The sequence below is a fragment of the Gigantopelta aegis genome, chromosome 4 (assembly GCF_016097555.1).
Source record: "Gigantopelta aegis isolate Gae_Host chromosome 4, Gae_host_genome, whole genome shotgun sequence".
Classification (NCBI taxonomy): domain Eukaryota; kingdom Metazoa; phylum Mollusca; class Gastropoda; order Neomphalida; family Peltospiridae; genus Gigantopelta; species Gigantopelta aegis.
In genome coordinates this window covers 12,856,517-12,881,879 of record NC_054702.1, presented here as the reverse complement: position 1 = coordinate 12,881,879, position 25,363 = coordinate 12,856,517, and the positions used below count along the sequence as shown (strand labels likewise).

The 25,363-nt window shown below is 39.9% G+C and overlaps 1 protein-coding gene across 1 annotated transcript; it reads left to right on the top strand.

Annotated features, from left to right (window-relative positions):
- Positions 1–38: 38 nt before the first annotated feature.
- Positions 39–23,277, top strand: LOC121372668 (protein dispatched homolog 1-like). The gene is made up of 4 exons (XM_041499114.1): positions 39–292; positions 11,553–11,676; positions 15,001–15,289; positions 19,334–23,277. The coding sequence occupies exons 1-4, from the start codon at positions 288–290 to the stop codon at positions 22,360–22,362; spliced, it is 3,447 nt and encodes a 1,148-aa protein (XP_041355048.1). The 5' UTR covers positions 39–287; the 3' UTR covers positions 22,363–23,277.
- Positions 23,278–25,363: the final 2,086 nt, after the last annotated feature.

The window sequence follows — 25,363 nt, the reverse complement described above, 5'->3', positions numbered from 1 at the left end:
CAAACGGGCTTGGCTGCTGTGGAAATCGGTGTAACATACGCAGAGATTTCACGAGAACAACAGCACGGACATTAAAATGGTCAGTACGAAGACGGACATTGTGTGCCCGTGTGTGTGTTAGTACACCTTTAAATTCCAAGTCAGAAGTCTCTATCACACGAAGTCGAGATGGTCATTGGCGGCTTTTCTTGTTTGATGTTTGACACTAGAGAACTACAAAACATTCTTTGCGATTTCCGTGTTACTCGATAAAGTTGTAAATCTGGATTGAAACGCCATATTTCGAAATGAGGTGAGTTCCTATATATCTGAATATATGTGTGTTTATCAAGGTCGAATTCCGGGCTTGTTTTAGTTACTTGGCTTAATGAGAAATAGCCAGTGTGACTGTGGAATACGGAGGGAAATACAGGCTTTGAAGCACGCCGGTCTAACCGATTTACCGTTACACTGTACTCTCATATTAAAGGGGCGTGTTTCTGCCTAGTCTGAACGGACATAGAAATGTTAAGAAAAGTATTAACTTAATGTGCGCCCTGCACTAGTTTCTGTCTAATTTTAAATGTGTGGAAATTAATTACATCTTTTAATACTAGTATACTTTTAAAATGTGGAAATCATGGATTTGTTTTATAATGTTGGCCTACCTTAGATCACCTGTATATAATAGTCAACGGCCATGGTATGTGCTGTCCTGTCTGAGATTATGCTTATAAGACCCCATGCTACTAATGGAATAATGTAGCAGGTTTCCTGTCTATAACATAGTATATGTCAAAATTACCAAGTGTTTGACATGCTTTAAATCGTTGATGTGCTCTAGTGGTGTAGTTAAAGAAAACAAACTTTAAATGTAGTTTTCAGATTATGAAACACTGGAATTGGTAAAATATTAGGGTGAAATAGCTTACTGTAGTAGGGTGAAATAGCTTACTGTAGTAGGGTGAAATAGCTTACTGAGTAGGGTGAAATAGCTTACTGTAGTAGGGTGAAATAGCTTACTGTAGTAGGGTGAAATAGCTTACTGTAGTAGGGTGAAATAGCTTACTGTAGTAGGGTGAAATAGCTTACTGTAGTAGAGTGAAATAGCTTACTGTAGTTGGGTGAAATAGCTTTCAATCTATCAAACAGATAACAAGTTCAAGAAGTTATTTTTTAGACTGCCCTCCCCATCTCTTAAACATCTAGATCTGCCCTTTGTTAACAATATATATGTTGATAACTTGATGGTGAAAACACACAAGTTTTTTAGAATTGGAATTGTGTTTGTATTGTGCATTATGAAATAACATTAATTGTTATAAGATGGAGCTCGGCAAGATTGTAGCTTTTAATAGTCTTAAAAAATCATCTCAAAAAACAGATTCTTTGAATTATTTCCGGGCATAAAACTATGGAGCGTGAAACATGCGAGACACATGAACCCTGTCAATCTGATGTAGTAAAGAGCTTCTTTAATCATTTGCCAGGTGTAAGACAAAATCAGTGAAGCCTGAAAGAATGTTTCGGTTCATCGTACATGTGGGCATGATGCTTATATTGCAGTCCAGGGTAACATTCTACATCTTTACGTGTATGTCTTCCAGTACTGTGGCTGTTACAGTGTTAGTCACATTCTATTGGTAGCATTTACGATTCAGATGGCAGGGCTGGAGTTTAATAGAGCTCTGCATCATGCCAATTGTTATACCCATGGACTCACCCTGTCCTTTGCCCAGTTTTGTTTGTTTTGTTTAACGGCATCACTAGAGCACATTGATTTGCTATTGGATGTCAAACATTTGGTAATTTTAACATATAGTATTAGAGAGGAAACCCACTAAATTTTTCCATTAGTAGCAAAGGATCTTTTATATGCACCATCCCACAGTCTTTGATATACCAGTCGTGGTGCATTGGCTGGAACTAGAAATAGCCCCATGGGCCCACCAATGGGGATCGATCCTAGAGCGACCACGCATCAGGCGTTGCCCAATTAGCCAATTGCTAATTTTTTTACACAGTGGCTACAAAATTTAGTGTTGGGCTACTCAAATTTGTCATAATTTTGATACTTTTCACAGAAATACTATACATATATAACTGAAAATTGGCTAAACCTATTAAAGTTTGCTGCAGTGTGAGCCCTGCACAGCAGTGATACAAATGTTTGGAGGTCATGGGATTTACCAATGGCAGGTTTTTGGCTTGTGAACAGAAATTATTGCTATAGGTTGAAATTATTGCTATAGGTTGAAATTATTGCTATAGGTTGAAATTATTTCCTGACAGAAAGCTAAGAAGGGATGGCTGTAGATGGTGCTCATGATGGGTGCCACTGGTGGGACAGGATATGCTCACCTTTCGTGAACACCTGATATCATCACATTTTGTTTTACAATGCATGCTTTCACAGCTGTATATATTCCATTGAGCCATATACTTTGCAAGTTTGTGCTAAGATAGTATTGGCAGTGGCAGTCCTACACTAGTACAGACGTTGCAAGATGGATGAAACATGATGTTACATATCTTCTAGGGGAGTGGCAGTCCTAAGGATGTGCACCTGATAGTGGATCTTGGAAGCAATCATGACTGTTTAAAATATCCTTTTGGCTACCTTGTACAGAGATAGGATTTTGATCACAGAATATGGTTTTGTCATTCAGATTATATGTTATCAATATGATAACATCTGAGCTGTCTACCCATGCATAATCTAGGTTTACAATGGGAGCAATTAGTAATGGGAGCACTGCCCCTCCTTTTTTCCTATGCCGAGGTCTTCAGTCATAAGTGAACAGCTATATTCCTCTGTTTTGTGTCACTTACATCATATTAAAAACTTGGCAACATACTTGTATCTTTGATGAAAATATTTGACTATAGGCTACTGGTTTATTAAAATTAAAGGTGTGTTTGTATTTTGCATTAGTGGTTGTTCAGGTTATCAGGAGTTAGCACCTGTATCCAGGGCTTCGAGAATGTTTATAAAATCCACTAGCCATGGGATAAGTGATTTACATTTTTTACTAGCCACGATTAAAAAATCACTGGCCGTACTTTACTTTAAGTTAATACAATTTTACTAAATAATAGTAATAATCAGATATGTCACCTGAAGAGGGAGATAGAGCTTAAAATCACCAACATTGGGGGGTTTGGGGTGGTGGCAGGATATTCATATTTATAAAATAGACTTAACTGCAACATTTGACATCAAAATTTCACTAGCCGTTGGGCATGGCAATAGTAGTTATTTACTAGCCAAAACATTGAAAATCACTAGACATAGGAGTGGGACTACCATAATCTAGAAGCCCTGCTGTATCCCAAGAATGGTGCAGCGTATACTGTGTTCTCTAAAAAAAATATTAAACAAAAGCACCAGTACATTTAAAACTACATGTACGATACATAATTATGTATTAATTTATACAATTGTCAGTACCATATAATAGTGACATATGAAAGAAAAACAAAGTATCAATGTGTCTGTCTGAAAAGGGATTTTATAGGAATAATAAAATGAATCTATACTAGCCTACCAGGCACATATTTTATGATAACTTATAATGGCCTACATGTAAAAGGTTACCAGACATTAATTAATGATTAATTATGTTTATTTTGATAATATTGACAGACATTTAAAAAACCAAACAAACGAACAAACAACCACCTTTGTCCTTACTGTAAAACAGTAAGTGCTTTACCCCAGAGTGATGATGCGGCTAAAACCTTCAACCATTTGTCATGTAGAGAAGAATATAGTGTAATCTTTCCATGTGGGAGAAATGTGGTTTAAAAATACCACAGATCTGTATAATGGCCACACATAAATCCAGTTTATGAGCTACTGAGTTGTCCAACTCCCACTCTCTATTGGAATGACCTTTTGTATTGGAATCCAATTATTCCTAACACTGGTGTGAGACCCAAATAGAACATGACGGTCAGTGGCAGTCATTTTGATAGAAGTGTACTGTATATTATGAAGCAGGATCAGGGAATATTTTGTTTTCAAAATCTTAATTAGCGATGTTTCTAGCCAATATTGAAAGTTGATTAGCAATTACTTTTTTTTAAATTGTGTAGCAATCTCTCAAACATGTGTAGCAAATTGCAACGTGATACTGAACAAAATGTTCCCTGAATATATACATCAGAGCAAGATTAGCACTTAAGGGGTCAGTCCCATATGTGCAGGGTTCGATGTTCACAAAAATCCAAATTAAAGATGAAGTTGGTGAATACTAGTATATTTTAGCATTAATTTAAAATCAAAAGGCTACATGGGGTGGACACAGGCCACCCACTTGAGGATGAAAAATGTCTGTCTTACTCTTATATTAATAAAGATACAAACCTGGCTTTGTTTCCCTCCCTCCCCATGTGCGCGCACACACACACACACACACTCACAAACACACTCACAAACATACTCATACTAGAGATTGTGTCCCCCCCCCCCACACAAACATACTCATACTAGATAGTGTGTCCCCCCCCCCACACACATACTCATACTAGAGATTGTGTCACACACACACACACACACACACACACACACACTCACAAACATACTCATACTAGAAATTGTGTCCCCCCCCCACACAAACATACTCATACTAGATAGTGTGTCCCCCCCCCCACACACATACTCATACTAGAGATTGTGTCACACACACACACACACACACACAGAGAGACAGACATACTCATACCAGAGATTGTGTCTCCCCCCCCCACACACACACACAAACACACTCATACCAGAGATTGTGTACCCCCCCCCCACACACACACATACTCGTACCAGAGATTGTGTACCCCCACACACACACACACACAAACACACTCATACCAGAGATTGTGTCACACACACACAAACATACTCATACCAAAGATTGTGTCTCCCCCCTACACACACACACACAAACACACTCATACCAGAGATTGTGTACCCCCCCCACACACACACATACTCATACCAGAGATTGTGTACCCCCCCCCACACACACACACAAACATACTCATACCAGAGATTGTGTACCCCCCCCCCACACACACACATACTCGTACCAGAGATTGTGTACCCCCCCACACACACACACACAAACACACTCATACCAGAGATTGTGTACCCCCCCCCCACACACCACACACACACATACTCATACCAGAGATTGTGTACCCCCCCCCCCCCCCACACACACACAAACATACTCATACCAGATATTGTGTACCCCACACACACACACAAACATACTCATACTAGAGATTGTGTCTCACACACACACACACACACACACACACAAACATACTCATACTAGAGATTGTGTCACACACACACACACACACAAACATACTCATACCAGAGATTGTGTCTCCCCCCCCCCACACACACACACAAACACACTCATACCAGAGATTGTGTCTCCCCAAACACACACACAAACATACTCATACTAGATATTGTGCCCCGCCCCCTCACAAACACACTCATACCAGAGATTGTCTCCCCCCCACACACACACACAAACATACTCATACGAGGGATTATGTCCCCCCCACACAAACATACTCATACCAGAGATTGTGTCCCCCACACACACACACAAACATACTCATACTAGAGATTGTGTTCCCCACACACACACACAAACATACTCATACTAGAGATTGTGCCCCGCCCCCTCACAAACATACTCATACCAGAGATTGTCCCCCCCCCCCACACACAAACATACTCATACTAGAGATTATGTCCCCCCCCCACACAAACATACTCATACCAGAGATTGTGTCCCCCACACACACACACAAACATGCTCATACTAGAGATTGTGTCCCCCACACACACAAACATACTCATACTAGAGATTGTGCCCCGCCCCCTCACAAACATACTCATACCAGATATTGTCTCCCCCCCCCCACACACACAAACATACTCATACTAGAGATTATGTCCCCCCCCCCACACAAACATACTCATACCAGAGATTGTGTCCCACACACACACACACAAACATACTCATACTAGAGATTGTGCCCCCCCCCCCCACACAAACATACTCATACCAGAGATTGTGTCCCACACACACACACACAAACATACTCATACTAGAGATTGTGCCCCCCCCCCCACACACACACACACAAACATACTCATACTAGAGATTGTGTCCACCACACACACATACTCATACTAGAGATTGTGTCCACCACACACACATATACTCATACTAGAGATTGTGTCCCCCCCCCCACACACACAAACATACTCATACCAGAGATTGTGTCCCCCCCCCCACACACACACATGCTCATACTAGAGATTGTGTCCCCCCCCACACACACACACAAACATTCATACTAGAGATTGTGTCCCCCCCCCCCACACACACACAAACATACTCATACTAGAGATTGTGTCCCCCACACACACACACACATACTCATACTAGAGATTGCCCTCCCCACACACACATACTCATACTAGAGATTGTGTCCCCCCCCCCACACACACACAAACATTCATACTAGAGATTGTGTCAAACACACACACACACACACAAACAAACATACTCATACTAGAGATTGTGTCAAACACACACACACACACACACACACACACACACACACAAACATACTCATACTAGATATTGTGTCCACACACTCACAAACATACTCATACTAGAGATTGTGTCACACACACATGCACACACACAAATATACTCATACTAGAGATTGTGCCCCCCCCCCCCCCCCCCCCCCACACACACACACTTACATACTCATACTAGAGATTGTGTCACACACACACACAAACATACTCATACTAGAGATTGTGTCACACACACATGCACACACACAAATATACTCATACTAGAGATTGTGCCCCCCCCCCCCCCCCCCCCACACACACACACACAAACATACTCATACTAGAGATTGTGTCACACACACACACATGCACACAAATACAATTTAGAATTTGGCCATTGTCTTAGTCAGTTACACATTTTCCTTCTTGATTAAATTCAGATGTTAAAAGTTTAAAGTTTCTTTTGTTTAATTATATCACACAATTAACTCCTGTAATTAAGAAAATATCTACAGCAAAAAACATGCTGTGGTATGTGCTATCCTGTCTGTGGGATCCCTTGCTGCTAATTGAAAAGAGTAGTCCATGAAGTGACAACAGTGGGTTTCCTCTCTCAATATCTGTGTGGTCCTTAACCATATTTAACTGTAAATGAATATGTTGAGTGCATTGTTAAATAAAACATTTCCCAGTCCTTGACTTTTGAAAAACAAAGGCGAGTGAAAAATTGCACACCTCAAAACGCTTAGGCGAGTGAAAAGTCGCACTCATCAAAATGCTAAGGCGAGTGAAAACCAAGCATTATTAATTTATGAAGTAATTGGTACATGTAAATGCAGAGTTATATGTTGCAAAAATTAACCAATAAAGCAATGTTTTCTTATAATTTTATGTTGTTTGGTTCACTAGTGTTGACTGACTTCTTTTCTCTTTCAAGAATGGAGTTATAATTTATTAAAAAGTTTCAGGAGTAGTACTATAGAAATATAGTTATGACATGTAAGCCTAGACACTGATGCAGACAATTAGATTTTTGAATTACATGTACTATTCAGATAATTTGATGCACACAATTATATGTATACCTTTTCAGTATTAGATGGTTTGATGAACGTGCAGCTAAACATATATAAGAATCAACTTGTCTTGAATTTCATTATTATGTATAACGAACATGATTAGGATAGTTGGGATGGGAAAAAACCCACTGGTCCCGAGGAGGATGTTCATGAACTACGACCCAAGCATCTCAGGTGTGCACTACCGACTCATATTATTAAAACATTTAAAAAAAAATAACTCGTGAAACGTAGGCCTACAATTACTTTAATTGATAGTGTTGGTTGGGACACTGGCATTCACGTGGCATTTTTAATTCAACAATTACGCAACTAGTCTCCCTTCCTCAACATTTTGTAACACGTCATTTGACCTACCACTACAAGTTACGAACGGCTCTGACAGCGTTACATCATTGATCTAAAAAATCCCCATCATCAGATATGCGTAAAACCACCGTGTGTGCGCAGAATTCCAAGAGTGAAAATAATCTGATACCGATATAGCTCTGATTGGACAATATGCTACAGAGTACTGCACATCAAATCATGTTCCAGTCACATGCTCTGTGACTTTCTAACAAATTAAACAAAAATTAAATTGCTTACTGTTACTATAGTATGGACATATATAAATAACATATGCACATTCATCAATCTGATTAAAATTAGCTCTACTGGTATATGCCAGTAGCTCTAACAGCATTGTGTGGACTCCCATGTCCATGTGACATTTCATCTATAAATAACAATTTAAATATCAATCAATTACACTTCGCCTTTTATAGCATCATTCGGAAGCATACAAATTCTAAAAATATCGGGTGAGACTATTTATGCAATAGACAAAAATGTTGGTCTATTTCAATATTGAAAAAATGGGGAAAAGTGAAGTAATAAACTCTGGATTGTATACTGGTATAAACAGATTTGATGGCTATACTATCACAGGGGTTTTTCCGTCTTGAAACTCATTTTATATAAAAAAAATTATACTGAAATTAGTTTCCGGCATACTTCGTAATTCACCCGATTCATTTCATATACCCTCAGCATAATCCCAAATGTTTTCAGCTTTTTTTCAAATTACTGGCATGATTTTGTAACTAAGGTTTTGATTGTTCGAATGAAAGGTCAACTTGGACATGATATCCCAACGGGCTGCTGTTAGATCCACATGTAATAGTGGAGCTAATTTTAATTAGATTGCACATTCATTAATCTCTGGCTGAAATATAAATATTTAAATGAAGTTTTATTTGAATTTTTTTTTTAAAGATTAAAAAAAGAAAAATAATAGACCTACATACCTACTATCATTTGTTTTCCTTTTATTATTCCATCTAAATTTCATTTCTTTCTTTTTTTCTCTTTTTTTTTAAAGAAAGTATAGAATTAGACAATTGCCATTTTTGGGACCTCACGTAAGCTTTGTAGGCTAACTAATCGAGACAGTTTTACCAACTTTGCTGATTTCCATAACGAGTTCATTTGTATAGGCTACAGAAGCCACTATTTAATTCAATCCCTTTTCTCTTTTTGTCTTAACTATATGGACAGTATAAAGGAGTTATCCATATCAGACGTTGTGATCTATTACCTTACAAAAATGGACAGTTTCTAATTAATAATAAATTAAATAAGCAAAGAAGTTTTGATTGGATTGGCACGTCTTCGAAGGTGTCTGTTAAACCTGTGTTTTCCGATTTGTATAGCAAAGGTAAGTACCAGTCATATATTAAAATATGGCAATGCATGGACACTACCGTTCTCGTAATATTTTTTCTGGCATTATTAAATGAATCTTTCTATCAGCTACATACGGTAAATATCAGCTACATAAGGTAAATAGTGCCAATCAATATACAAAATTATTTTATGTGCGCTGTTTGTTAAGTGCAAGGTGCGTTATTTTTAACACTCGCCAGATTGAAATTACGAGCGCGATCGCACCCGCGCACCTTAAAAAGCAAGGTCTGATTTCCTTCCTTCCTTCAAAAAACAAAACCTTATTATAACCTTGTGCAAGTGTGTACTGAGGAACTTATGACTGGTCGAAATGTGAGAGGGAATAATGGGTAGACTTTGACACAACTGAATATAGTGCTGTAGGGTCTCTACAAGTACTCGAGTACTCGGGCACGGGCTGAGTCTAGCAAGACTCGAGTCCGGTCACAGGACTCGAGTACTCGGGCACGGGCTGAGTCTAGCAAGACTCGAGTCCGGTCACAGGACTCGAGTACTCGGGCACGGGCTGAGTCTAGCAAGACTCGAGTCCGGTCACAGGACTCGAGTACTCGGGCACGGGCTGAGTCTAGCAAGACTCGAGTCCGGTCACAGGACGCGAGTACTCGGGCACGGGCTGAGTCTAGCAAGACTCGAGTCCGGTCACAGGACGCGAGTACCCGTGTAAGGTGGACAATGTAGGACAATAATTTCAGCAGTAGATAATCAATGATATAAATTACACCATAATTATATGATCATGTTTTAGTTTCTCTTTTTAAACTGGCCTTCCGTCCATCACAACACTGAACATATCAAGCGGTTTTTAAATGCAATACATTGGCATGATTTGGCATCCATGTTCATCACTGGAATTAAGATGCATATAATACTATTTCACTTTTTTCCTTATTCTTATCATCATTTAGTGTAAGTGTCGGGTACTCTGGTCCGGGTCGAGTTTGACCCTCAAGTACTCAGGGTCCAATATTTTGCAGGGCTTGAACTTAACAATGCCCATGACAACAATTTCCATAACTGCGCTACAAATTGCGTTAGGTTAGAGGCATTACCAATGTCAGGGTTTTTTCCACTTTGATAACAATTATTGCCGTTGGTTGATAGGTCTTTTTTTCTTTTTTAAGTTATGTTTATTAGTGGCAGAAGTTACCAGTTTAGAATTGCTGTAGGCAGACTTAAAATTGCCGTAGGTGAATTAGCCCGTAACTGATATAGCCTATATAAATGATGTAAAGAAAATTAAAAACAGTGTCTGCTCCTAATCTAGAAGAGAGAAAATAGAAACAGGATGTCGGTAAATAATCAATTCACATTTGACTTGAGTAAAACTGGAGACGAACACTGGAGTGTGGCTTTTACGCTTTGTTACCTCTGTACTATATGTGTTGTGAGACCACCAACGTGCTGGAGTAATAACCATTATACGCTCGCAGGTTAAGTGAGCTAATCACTCTCATGAGTGACTCACCTCTGTTGGAGCCATGGTGAGCAAATTGAATCTTGTCGCTTGCTGCAGCTGTGGGTATTTTTGAATATATGCTTCATAAATTGTTTTTGTTATGGTTTCCTAAATGAATACATACATGTATGTATGTCCCAAGTTCAAGTAAAGGTTATGGGTTGCACTATACAAAATAAATCCCATAGGCAACAGTGTTAATATGTATGTAAGTAAAACTACTAGTTGCAGTATATTAACAACTCAATTATGATCCATAAAATGTATGTGAATACTAGAACCCCCTCTAAAGTATTTACTGAAGAAAGGGGAACCTAGCTATAGTCTTTTTGGCTAATGTTTTATGTAACATGATGTTTCTGGCAACACCCATATACCTGTATGTGTATTTTCCACAACATTGTAGAACAGGTACTCTAAACCAACCTGTTTCAAGTAGAATTAACATTATATTGTGATGTGTGCTGTTCTGTCATAGGGCAAGTACGTGCATATTGTGGAGTGTGTTCTGTGATAGGGCATATTTTATAATATGAGTAAAAACCAAATAGGCATAGTTTTAAATGCCTTCATTTGCCCTTTTAATAAGAGCAAATATTCTATTTCTTTCCTAGTATTTGTATGTGTATGTATTCGTATGACTTCAGTTCTGTACAAGTATACATGTATATAAGTTTGTATGTTTTTCTATTTCCAGCTATGCGCGGATCCTGGCCCACTATCCCTATGTAGTACTGCTGGTAGTACTGGTTGTCGTGGCAACATGCTTGATTGTCTCCGTAACCCTAGGTCACCAGCTGGATTTTGATGATCCTCTTGAGGTAATTACTGGTTAAAGTATACATGTAGTTTTTAAAGACCATGGCATATTTTTAACTGTTAGAGCTGTTTGTGTTTATCAAAATCAAAAATTTTGTTGTTTGGGTTATCCATTTCTGTACATTTGAAGTGTTTCTGGTCATTCTGGTGTTTCTAATTCATAATCTTAAAAATGCATGTACATGTACTCACTGTATTGTAACTTATCCATATGTGTTATGTACCAGCCTCGGTGGCATTGTGGTTAAACCATCGGACTACAGGCTGGTAGGTACAGGGTTCGCAGCCCAGTATCGGCTCCAACCCAGAAGGAGTTCCTAAGGGCTCAATGGGTAGGTGTAATGCCTCTACACCCTCTTAAATTCTTTCTCATATTTATCACTAACCAACTAACAATTAACCCACTGTTCTGGACAGACAGCTCAGATAGCTGAGATGTGTACCCAGGACAGCGTGCTTGAACCTTAATTGGATATAAGCACGAAAATAAGTTGAAATGAAAATGTGTTATGTACAGATTTACAGATTAACCCAACTTGATTTAGGATCCATACTGACAGGTTGAAAGTGGGGTCTGTGACTTTAATGTACACATTTAGTTTGCTATAATGATCGACCTATCTGAGGGAGCCACTATAATGACCTATCTCTGAGGGAGCCACTATAATGACCTATCTCTGAGGGAGCCACTATAATGACCTATCTCTGAGGGAGCCACTATAATGACCTATCTCTAAGGGAGCCACAAGGTGCTCCTACATTATCACCTTAGCAACCCCTGCAATGAAGAAAATTACCACCATAAATAAATTGCCTTGGAAAAATAGTGTGTACGGCATTTTCCACCGCAGTTTTACCATTAACATGTTTGCAAACTCTAGATTGTAAGTAAATCTGAATAATGAGTGTTATTTGTTTTCTTTGCCAATATGCTGTAAGATTTATTTATGCCAGTGCCGGTATTCATTGACTAAAAGTGACGTTGCAGTTAACATGCGAATGACACGAGTATGATCAAGAACAATGAGGTTGCAAAGGGATGACAATTTATCATATACAGCATAGTCTGTCCACAATTGCATACCAGTTCAATCTTTATATTTTAATTATTTTACATCAAAGTGACAGAATATATTTAAAGCAATACAGAATTAAATAATTTTCTTTAATAATGGCATAATTTCTGTTAGAAAATATGTCACCAAGACCAAATACCCCCTTTCAAGCCCAAGTAAATCATTAAAGGTTTTTTTGTTGTTGTTTTTTTGATTAGGTCACTTGGCACCAGTGCCAAAAAAGGGTAGCATATTTTGCCAGTATAAATGACGCAGTAATTTTTATTAAACGATTGGAACTACATGTATATATCTCTCTCACTCTCTCTCTCTCTCTCTCTCTCTCTCTCTCTCTCTCTCTCTCTCTCTCTCTCTCTCTCTCTCTCTCTCTCTCTCTCTCTCCCTCCCTCTCCCTCTCCCTCTCCCTCTCCCTCTCTGAGATTCAGATACTTAGTAATAACGATGCAGTTATATTTACTTTTAATGTTTCAGTTCACAAAGTAAATTTTATTTTTAACAGTAAGGAAAAAATATATCTTGAAAAAAAAATGCCGCAGAGAATGAAAAACTAGTTTATTATGTAGCTAACGTGTATCAAAAGACGATATATAACAGAATATTTTAATATAATATTTTATTAATCATTGAGACACCATATTACATTGCAAATGGGCCACATCATGCATGACATAGAGATCTGTCAAATAAAATGTATGCCAAAATCTGACTTTAAATATTTTCCTAGATGTACAGACTCATATGAGAATTTTACTTTTGTGTTGGTCACCTGTGATTTCAAGTCTGCATCACTTCATTGTCAGTGGATGCTTTCACACATTGGTTTTAATGGCCCTCGGACAGTTGTGTTCACCCTCAACCAGCTGTGCTGGGCCAGTACAACAGTCCTCAAACCTATAACAACTTAACACTAATATGATTTCAAACATCTATTTAATAACATAAAGTTTAAGCTCAGTACTAATTAGTACAGTCCCAGCTCCCTGTACAGTTTTGCCAAATAGCATGAACACCGTGGCATGTAAAAAACCCTCAGCGCTTCTAGAATTTTTATAAAATCCACTAGCCATGGGATCAGTGATTTAAAAAATTAATGGCCATGATTAAAAATTCACTAGCCCTACTTTACTTTAAGATAATACAATTGTACTACATAATAGTAATAATCAGATATGTCACCTAAAGAGGGAAGTATAGCTTTAAAACACTATCATTGGGGGGGGGGGGGGGGGGGGGGGGGGGGGGGGGGGGGGGGACAGGCTATTTATATTTACAAAATATACGTAACTGCAACATTTGGCTTTTTTTCACTAGCCATCGGGCATGGCAATGCTTGTAACATGCCTGAGGTACATGTTTGATGGGATTTAGGATCAATCCACCTAAATGGACTCAGGTTTTTTTCAACCAAACATTAAAAGTTAAAATGTAAAGTTTCCAGTTTATAACTCTCACTTCAGTCACATTGGCCAGTAAAACTAAATTACGTGCAAAGTGAAAGTAATGAACCTGTCATCCGTCTTATTTGTGTGATTGGTCAAATTATTTCCAAAACCGTCCGACCTTTCTGACAAATGAATTACAGTATTCTTGATGCCCTGATTATTCAATCATTGTATGCTTTCTAAAGTTAATGTTTGTTTTGTTTAATGACATGACTAGAGCACATTGATATATTAATCATTGACTGTTAGTTGTAAAACATTTGGTAATTTTGAAATATAGACTTTTTTAGAGACGAAACCCGCTACATTTTTTCATTAGTAGCAAGGGTTTTTTCTTCTGATTCGATCATGTGTGGCAGGACGTAGCCCATGCAGTGGTAAAGTACTCGCTTGATGTTTGGTCATTCTAGAATTGATCCCCGTTGATGGACTCATTGGCTATTTCTCTTTCCTGCTGGTGCTTCACATCTGATATTTATCAAATCTGTGGTATGTGCTATCCTGTCTGTGAGAAAGTGCATATAAAAGATCTGTTACTACTAATGGAAAAGTTTAATGGGTTTTCTCTCTAAAACTATAGGCAAAAATTACCAAATGTCTGATATCCAATAGTCAATGATTAATCAATCAATGTGCTCTAGTGGTGTCGTTAAACAAAACAAACTTTAACTTTTAACTTTTTTGGGGGGTTGGTATGGGGAAAAAACATTGGTCCATTAAGGGGGATTTGAATGTATATTGGACACGAAATAGCCATGTAGTTTTAGACATTCTGAGGGGTCATTGAACAAACTTTCCTTTCCTGCAGGGTTTTGAGCCGCGTGGCACAGAGATCGGTGAGCGGATGGTGGCGTACAGGAACCTGATGGACAACGTCGGGGAAAACGCAAACCTGCTGCCGTTCCGCCACAACAAGAAGAGCACGCTCATCGACCGTATCAAGGAGCGCACCAAGAACGGCAATCGCAAGAAGAAGAAGAAGAAAAAGAAGAAGAAAAAGAACAGAAACAAAGACAAATCAAAGGCGACGGAGTACAAGTTTGAAAACATAACGTTCTCCAGTGATTCTAACGAACAGTTCTTCTGCAGCATTCCATGTAAGTCTTTGTTGTTTCTGTGCTGTTAGTGGGTGGGACGTAGCCCAGTGGTACAGCTCTCGATCAATACGAAGTCGGTGTGGGATCGATCCTCGTCGTCAGTGGGCTATTTTTGTTCCAGCCAATGCACCACGACTGGTATATCAAAGGCCATGGTCTGTGGGATGGTGCATATGAAAGATCCCTTGCTGCTAACTGAAAAGAGTAGCCCATGAAGTGGCGACATCGGGTTTCCTTCCTCAATATCTGTGTGATTCTTAACCATGTGTCTGACGCCATATAACCATAAATAAAATGTGTTGAGTGTGTTGTTAAATAAAACATTTCTTTCTTTCTGTGCTGTTAGGGAATACTGGTTTATTCCACAACTGAACGTGTGGGGGGGGGGGGGAGAGGTTGTGGGGGTGTCACGAAGCTGGGTTTTTGTGTATGTCCATTAGCCACAACATAATATTTTATTGAAAACAAGTATCCATATATTGACTCACTGGGTATAAAACATTATTTATTGTACCTCACCAGCCACTGTTTGTTTCATAGATTTTGTGGGGGGGAAAACATTTCAGTGTCATGCCCTGTTATCCAGAAACTGTTCTTCAGTAATTATGGTAATAGTGGATTATGTTACATGATAATGGGTAACAATTATATTCAGTTCCATGATTTTGTCAGTACACCATGCTTGATGCACGGTCAGTCTAGGATCAATCCCCATCGGTAGGCCCATTGGGCTCTATCTCGTTTCAGCCAGTGCTGGTCTATCAAAGGCTGTGGTATGTGCTATCCTGTCAGTGGGATGGTGCATACTGGTGGAAAATTAATGTGCTCTAGTGGTGTCGTTAAGCAAAACAAACTTATATCTTGTCGATACACTACTGACACATTACTGGAAACTTGTTTGTGTGAAATCCTGTAGCTTGCATACCCCTACTTCATGTTACTCACGACACTTCAATGATGCTTATCACTCCATATTAATCTCTCCACCTCCATGATGCTCAGCCATCCTAGATGGTGCTCACTCCACCTCCATGTTGCTCACCTCACCTCCATGTTGCTCACCCCACCTCCATGGTGCTCACCTCACCTCCATGTTGCTCTCCTCACCTGCATGTTGCTCACCCCGCCTCCATGGTGCTCATCTCACCTCCATGGTTCTCACCCCACCTCCATGTTGCTCACCCCACCTCCATGTTGCTCACCTCACCTCCATAGTGCTCACCCCACCTCCATGGTGCTCATCTCACCTCCATGGTGCTCACCCCACCTCCATGGTGCTCACCCCACCTCCATGTTGCTCACCCCACCTCCATGTTGCTCACCTCACCTCCATAGTGCTCACCCCACCTCCATGGTGCTCACCCCACCTCCATGGTGCTCACCCCACCTCCATGTTGCTCACCCCACCTCCATGGTGCTCACCCCACCTCCATGGTGCTCATCTCACCTCCATGGTGCTCACCCCACCTCCATGGTGCTCACCCCACCTCCATGGTGCTCATCTCACCTCCATGGTTCTCACCCCACCTCCATGGTTCTCACCCCACCTCCATGTTGCTCACCTCACCTCCATAGTGCTCACCCCACCTCCATGGTGCTCACCCCACCTCCATGGTGCTCACCTCACCTCCATAGTGCTTACCCCACCTCCATGGTGCTCATCTCACCTCCATGGTGCTCACCCCACCTCCATGGTGCTCACCCCACCTCCATGGTGCTCATCTCACCTCCATGGTTCTCACCCCACCTCCATGGTTCTCACCCCACCTCCATGTTGCTCACCTCACCTCCATGGTGCTCAACCCACCTCCATGGTGCTCAACCCACCTCCATGGTGATCACCTCACCTCCATGGTGCTCACCCCACCTCCATGGTGATCACCCCACCTCCATGGTGATCGCCTCACCTCCATGGTGCTCACTAATTTTTGAAAATTAATAAACAAAATGCAGTGGTATTTATTTTTTATTTGGGAACCATGCAACTAGGACAATAATTAGTGATGGATTTACAAACAAACAATGTCAGTAAACACTCAAAAACCACACAAACTTGTGGAAGAAAATTGTGGAAAAACTAAGGAAATATTACACCTACACACAGTGTACATGTGTGAACAAGTAAACACAAAAACAATGCATGTGACAAGGATTCAGGAGAACGGATATGACCTTGTCAAAATGTCCCTTGGATTTAGATTGAAAGAACATGAAGTATCTGACAGGCTGTACTGCTTAATGTTACGTGCATGTACATGCTGATCGGTATGACAGTAAATTCAAATAAACATTCTTGTTTCACACTGCTATTGCTGACTGAAGCAATATATTAATCAATTAAAATTAGTTATATTAGTTGTTGGATGCTGCCAAGACATGAAATCTGCCTGGCACTATACCAGAAGGAAACTAAAAGTCTCGTGGAATCCACCATTCTTTCCTTCACAGGATAAAACTGATAACCTGTGTACATAACTATTCATTTTCTATTACATATTAGTGTTTCCATATATGGTGTGGCACCATGCCTCAATAGTTGTGTGCCATCTTGCCTTACTCAGCGCCCTGTTATTTATTTTGCAATTCATTTATTAACGCAAGCACATTAATTACATTTATCATTATTTCAATTAATTTGTTTTGTCTTTAATTGAAAAATAAGTGCCCAGAAAATGGTAAAAATGCCCCAAAAATATTTAGTCTACTATTCCTTGCACCATTTCTGTGAAAATACTCCTGAATGTTACCAGCCACTTATAATTATTTTTAACTGTCTTTTTTTAATTAATAATGATATTAATAGTTCTGTATTATTAAAATCACATTAACATAGGTTTACAATCTAAAACTAAACTAGTCCATCTGCTAGCCGGAAATAGTTACAATAATAAGGAACAAAAGGTTCTATGTATGACAAAGTCTGGCCATTTGGAGTTTTGTCAGCCATCTTGGAAGTTGTTAATATCGACAGTTCATGTCTACATTATTTAAGCATTATATTAAAATAGGTTTACTAATTTACAACTGTATTAAATCATTTGACAGAAGGCTGGCTATATACACCACCTGCAATAGAGAAAATAGGTTTCACATATGGCAAAATTCAAAATGGCCAACAAGTTCATCACACGTGACCTTCAAAATGGGTCCCGATCTTGTAATGATCGTTATGGAATACAGAATCATTGTAACAAATTCCATGCTTGTACCATAAAATTCACAATGCACTTGCTACTCTGCTCCACTCACTCTCTCTCTCTCTCTCTCTCTCTCTCTCTCTCTCTCTCTCTCTCTCTCTCTCTCTCTCTCTCTCTCTCTCTCTCTCTCTCTCCATATATATATATATATATATATATATATATATATATGCAATAAAATAAATGAATAACATGCTTGGATCTCTTTAAATTTCAATTCATTCTGTTATTAAAGCTACAGCATCGAACATGTTTTTGTTATTTAACCCTTTAGAGTATATCATACACATTATTTTGTTACTTTTGAAAGTAATTTTTCGATAATATGGTTTGGCTTTACTCACTGCCTTTATTACAAGGAAATTCTACACATGACAACAGATGTGTATGTTTTATGAAACCACCGGTAGCGATAGCACAACCACTGATAGCGATACCACAACCATTTATAACATCAGCACAATCACTGATAGCGATAGCCCAACCTCTGATAGCGATAGCACAACCGCTTATAGCATTAGCACAAGTACTGATAGCGATAGTACAACCACTTATAGCATCAGCACAGCTACTGATAGCAATAGTACAAGAGTTTATTAAAACCGTAGTTGTGTTTATATTTTGCATTTAATAGTAAATAATGTTAAAATATGGTGTGACGAGAGTATGAGTTTATTTAAAATGTATGTGTGTTTGTATTGTAAATTACAGTAGTAAACAATCTTATAATTACTGTGAGGTGAGATAGTGAGTTTATTAAAACTGTACTTGTGTTAATATTTTGTTAGTATTCTATAGTATAGTGTGGCAAGACCGCAGCTTTAAGTTATTACCCTTATACTTTCAGATAAGAGATACGCCCGCGTTGTGTTCACAAGCGTCGACAGCTCCAACCTGTACTCTCTGGAACATATCAAATCCATGTGTCTTCACGAAGAACACCACCTCCATCTGCACGAACCCTACCAAAACAAGTGCATCAAACCAACGGGACAGCAGGGCTGCTGTCGTAGTTGGTGTCTAGGCAGCTACGTCGCCTTATTAACCAACAGGTCGAGCTGTAAACACATAACCCACCAGGATGTGGTGGAGGTGCTGAACCTGCTCAAGTCGTGTGCTCCGTTCTATCAGAACTACACCATCGGACCAAACTGTGACTACTCCCCGGATGCATGGTTCTTTGACGCAGATCATAATTCGAGACTGAAGGTGTGTCCGGGAGTTCCAGATAGATGTGTGCGTTATAATGCAGTTTTCCATATTCTTCATTACTTGGTGGATCGACATTTCATGGAGGAGATCGTCGCAGGCAAGCAGACACCTCATCTTTCTTATGCTATCACATTCCTTCCCCTGACCGTCAGCTCTGCTTCGGTGGATATATACGAGTACATGGAAAGTTTACCAAAGAATTTCAATGGTGTGCAAATCGTTGGAGCCAAATTTGAAGTTAAGTTCACCTTGTTCGAGAAATATTTAAAATCTGACAGCATTTGGCTGGCATGTGCCGGATGCGCCATTTTCGTGGCCATGTGGTTATTCTCCGCATCTGTTTTCATAACAGTGATGACGTTTTTAGCAGTTTTCTGGGCCTTGACTGTTGCATATTTTTTATACATGTTCGTCTTTGAAATCAAATTTTTTCCATATATGAACATGGTGACAGTTATCGTGATGATCGGAATAGGTGCAGATGATGTGTTTATATACTGCAAGGTGTGGCATCTCTCAAAGTCTGAACCAAACAATGGTGCCCTTGAGAAAATCATTACGGACACGCTTCGCCATGCAACCCTTTCCATGTTGGTGACAAGCTTAACTACAGCAGCGTCATTCTATGCCAACTGCATCAGCGATGTGACGGCAATCCAATGCTTCAGCATCTACGCTGGAACTGCAGTGTTGTGTAACTTCGTCTTAACAATTACTTGGATACCTGCCACTATAATGCTTTATGAAAAATGGTGTAATTTTTGTTCGTGCTACAATCCCGGAGTTTATATCAGTGACGACGGCTGTTGTTCTGCCGTGTGTAAGTTTCCATGCAGACTTTATTATTTACTCTCCGATTGGTCAAGGATATTTTTTGACAAGTTGCTTCCATGTTTAGTGATACGTTTACGTTATCTGTGGCTTCTTTTGTTCGGATGTCTTGGTGTGTGTGGATTCGTTGTCATTTTCTATTATCCAAAATTAAAGTTGCCATCAACTAACCAGTTCCAAGTATTTTCATCAGATCATTGGCTGGAAAAGTACGACTTTGAACTGAGTGAAATGTTTGCTTTCGAGAAAATGTCAGAGGATGAAATTCCTCTGCTGCCCATCACCGTAATATGGGGTATCCATGCCACTGACACGGGAGATCCCCTCAATCCAAGGAAGAAAGGTACGTTAGTGTTTGACGAGAGTTTTGACTTGGCTGAGAAAGCCTCGCAGATATGGATATTAAAATTTTGTTCACGTCTGCGACGTACTGATTTCTATTTAAACTCGCCAGGCATGCAATTAACCAACTGCTTTCTGGAGAACTTCGTCCAAGGCTTCATGAAGCAGTCGTGTAAAGGTAACTACCCGTGCTGCAATCAGACCAGATTCCCGTACTCGAAGGCCGACTTCAACCACTGTCTGCGAACGTATGTGCCCATTCTGCACAGGACGCCGTCCGCTGCTTACAGCTCCTATTCGCCAGGTCCTCGCTTCTCGGACGGACGTGTCAGTGCGTTCGTGGTGGAGTTCCTGAGTAACGAGCCCTTCAGCCAGAACTACAAGAAGATGAAGATGTTCTACCAGCACATCAACCGGTGGATGACGGACGAGATGCTGCAGGCGCCCAAGGAGATGCGAAACGGATGGTTTATCAGCGACTTGGGTTTCTTCGATCTGCAGAACAGCCTGGCCGTTGGCACGCCGCTCGCGTTGGGGGTGTCGCTGGCCGTGGCCGCGGTGGTGGCGTTTTTCACCACGCTCAACTTCCTTATCAGTCTGTACGCGATATTCACCGTCATGTTCATCATCGTCGTCACCATCGCGGGTCTCGTCCTACAGGGCTGGGAGCTCAACATCATGGAGTCGGTGGTCGTGACTGTCGCCATCGGTATGTCTATCGACTTTACGCTGCATTACGGCGTGGCCTACCGACTCTCGCCGGACCTGGACAGGGAGATGAGGGTCGCCTGTTCGGTCGGTCGAATGGGCAGCGCCATCGCTATGGCGGCCTTCACGACATTTCTCGCAGGCGTCTTCATGATGCCATCAACTGTTTTGGTGTACAGAAAGTTCGGCATATTTTTAATGATTCTCGTATCGGCCAGTTGGATATACTCCACGTTCTTCTTCCAGTCGCTGCTACGCATCCTTGGACCTCAGGGAGGATTTAGTCAGTTCCATTGGCCTGCGTCGGACTGCTGCTCCTCGTCGCCGCACGAGCACGTGGACAAGACGGTGTACGCTCTGTCGGAGTCCACCCTGTCGAGCTCCAGCACCAGCAACCCGAATCACATGTCCAGTGAGATTCACGAGCTGGAGCCGCTGAGCGAGGGACAGGATCCCGTGTATCACTCCCAGCGGTCCTCCCAGCATCTACACAACTACCATTACCACCATCCTCAACACCGAGCCAGATCTAAAGGTGCCTATACACACATGAAACCCAAGTGTTCTAGCGATTCCAGTCCAGGAGCCGATACGAAAACGGTGACCTTTGAACCCATTGCAAGTCCCGGGTCGCCGGAAGTGATTGTCGAGCAACCGGAAATGGAGCAATCCGATTCGAGAAAAACCTCGTCGTCATCTTCTCACCCGAGCACTGAGTGTTTCGAAACAAAACACAAAAATGATATTCCGTTGCATAGGCATAAAAATGACGAAATTTTGTAGCACATAATAATCATGGTTACTAATAGAATTAATGTTTACTATAAGTTATTTGCAAAATGTTCATGAATGTAAGAAAGAGAACATTATTTTAAATGATGAATGGTATATTGTAATGCATAATGTTTTAGTGATGTTTTCTCTTTTTCTTTTTCTTTTTAAACTTCCTTGTTTTTAAAGTTTTCTGTTATCCCGTTTGGATATGTTCTTCTTTTTTTTTTGTGTGTTAAGTTTGTGAAAATGAGAAAAGCCTGTACATATATTATTTTTTTGTAAACGTGAAACAATTATTGTTTTTAATGTTTCAAAGATTATTAGTTTATGCCGTTGGTCCCATCAGTATTCATATAAAAGTACTAGCAAATTATTTTTTGTCATGCTGCTAACGTTCAATTTTGCTTTGTTTAACTCCAGCTAGTATAAATTGCTAGATAGAGCTGGGCAGTGTTGAAATCTCAAGTCCTGTATCGGTATGGTATTCGGTACGGTATTCAGTATTGACACGTGTGTACATGTTTTTCAGTCGATTCTTAGGAAGAACGATATCCATCCTCTCTTATTTTCAGGCAATTTGCGTTCGTCAGATATATTGTTACTGCTTTACTAAGTGGCAGGTAACATTTTTCAGTACCAAAATTTCGGTATTTTGGTATTTCCTCGGTACGGTAAATCGGTATTGACATGATACGGTACCGAACGGTATAATACACCGCCCAGCTCTAGTGCTGGATACTAACAACAGTTCCAGACATCGTCTTGCCGTTTTAAAATATCTAATTTCTAGTAGAATTTGTCTTCATATATAAAGTGACAGACCCAAGGTGTGTTTTATCACTAAGGCATATTTTTTCACTATCAAGAGCCGTTTGTGATAACTAAAATCATACATTACACATATTGTATTGTTTTGATTATCCATTTCCGTACGTCTGAAATGTGTGTGGTCATCCTGGTGTTTTTTTATATCACAGAATGAATTTTTCATATTTTAAAAAAACGCACGTGCGTCTGAGAAGTAATGGTTATGGTGTCTAGTTGTAGTCTATTTAAGGCATTTCATCGTGTCAACGTCACACACACTTGTTTCACTCTGTTGTAACTTTATCCAAATGTGTTACAGGTTTGTAGATTAACTAAACGTAGTGTCCATTTTCACGGGTTGAAACTAGGGTCTCCGCCTTTAATACATGGAACACAAACACCCAGTCTGTGGAGTAGTGGTTACGTCATCGCCTTAGGGTTGCACATCACTATTCACATTTGCATACAATTTCTATCGCCGAATATACTCTTGTCAACAATAGGACAATATAGCGATGACCTCGTGACAGTTATGTTTAGAAAGTACAGCCACTTAATAACTGACATGCAAAAGATCAATGTAGGTTGACCACACAAATTTAGTTTTTTCCACCCTTACATTCGAGCATCACAACATGTTGTTATATAAATGGTAGCATATCACATGCAGTTACAATTTAGTAATTAAAATAAGCAACTTCGAGCCAGTGGGTTATTTAAATACTAGGTTCTACTACAGAGGTCGACCTACTTGTAGCAATAAAAAAAACGATTTGAAAATGCATTTGTGTATTATATATATATAAAAAATTTTTTAATGAAGACCTATTTCCTAAAACGAAATATATTAAGCTGCTAAACGCAAACTACAACACAGGGGATGACGGTGAGGTGCCATAAGGGTGACGTGTTCTGGTAGTTCCCAGTATTAAGTATGTGTGTGTCTCCAACCCAAAGTGAGTTTTCTTGGCTCGGTGTGGAGATGTTCGTCCAAGCACCAGACATCTCTCTCACTAACAATTTACTACTAACCTCTGTCCTAGACAGACAGTCTCGATATATTTTCCAAGAGGGCATGCCTCAGACCTTCCCCCCCCCCCCCCAATAAAGTTCGTCCGCGACAGTCTAGTCCCATCTCCTCCCCTCTCCCCGTTAAAATTCACGCACACGCGCCTGATATAGAATGCTTGAACCGTAATAACATAAGTACGGTTAAATTAATTAAAAATGAAAGTAATCGTTAATATACGGTCCACTGAAAGAAGTACAAATGTAGGTAACCTTTGTTTGCAGATTAAGCATTATCATGGATTTAGATTGCACCAACGTTGAGGCGATAAAAGGTGTGCCGAAAACAAACAAGCCCAAATTAAGTACAGACGTTATCCTCAAAACAAACCAGCCCAAATTAAGTACACACATGTTATCCTCAAAACAAACCAGCCCAAATTAAACAGACATGTTATCCTCAAAACAAACCAGCCCAAATTAAGTACAAACATGTTATCCTCAAAACAAACCAGCCCAAATTAAGTACAGACATGTTATCCTCAAAACAAACAAGCCCAAATTAAGTACACACGTTATCCTCAAAACAAACCAGCCCAAATTAAACAGACATGTTATCCTCAAAACATTTCACTTCCAAATCAATGAAACGTTTAGCTGTAATTAGATTAAAATAACTTTAAATGCATTTCTCAATATATACAACTCTTAACCAGCTAGTATTAACACTACTGCACTAAAGCTATCTTGGTGTACTTAAAACGGACCATAACAACATGTTGTTCCCACATTAGTGTGACCTAAAGCCATGATTATGCTACTGAGAACGCAATTTGCGCCTGATAGTAATAGGTGAATGCAAAACAAAATGTTTGATGTCAGTGTTTGTGGACCCGATGCTCGGATGGTCCAGATCACATTAACAAAATAACTAAAATAAATCGCCCACTTTGTATGGAATATACACGCAGCACTTTGTATTATATATTGTTTGTTGAGATGGGTTAATTTTGATGAAAAGTATCTACATGCGCAGTAACTATTGTCGCTGCATGTGCGTAATTGTCACACATATGGTTAAACATGTTAGCTGGTTACGAGTTTGAAGTTCGTTATGCCTCGTAGGAACATGGTCTTAGCATGGCTCTTGCCCGTCTCCAAAATAGAAATCCAAAACGAAATGTGGCACCTTAGT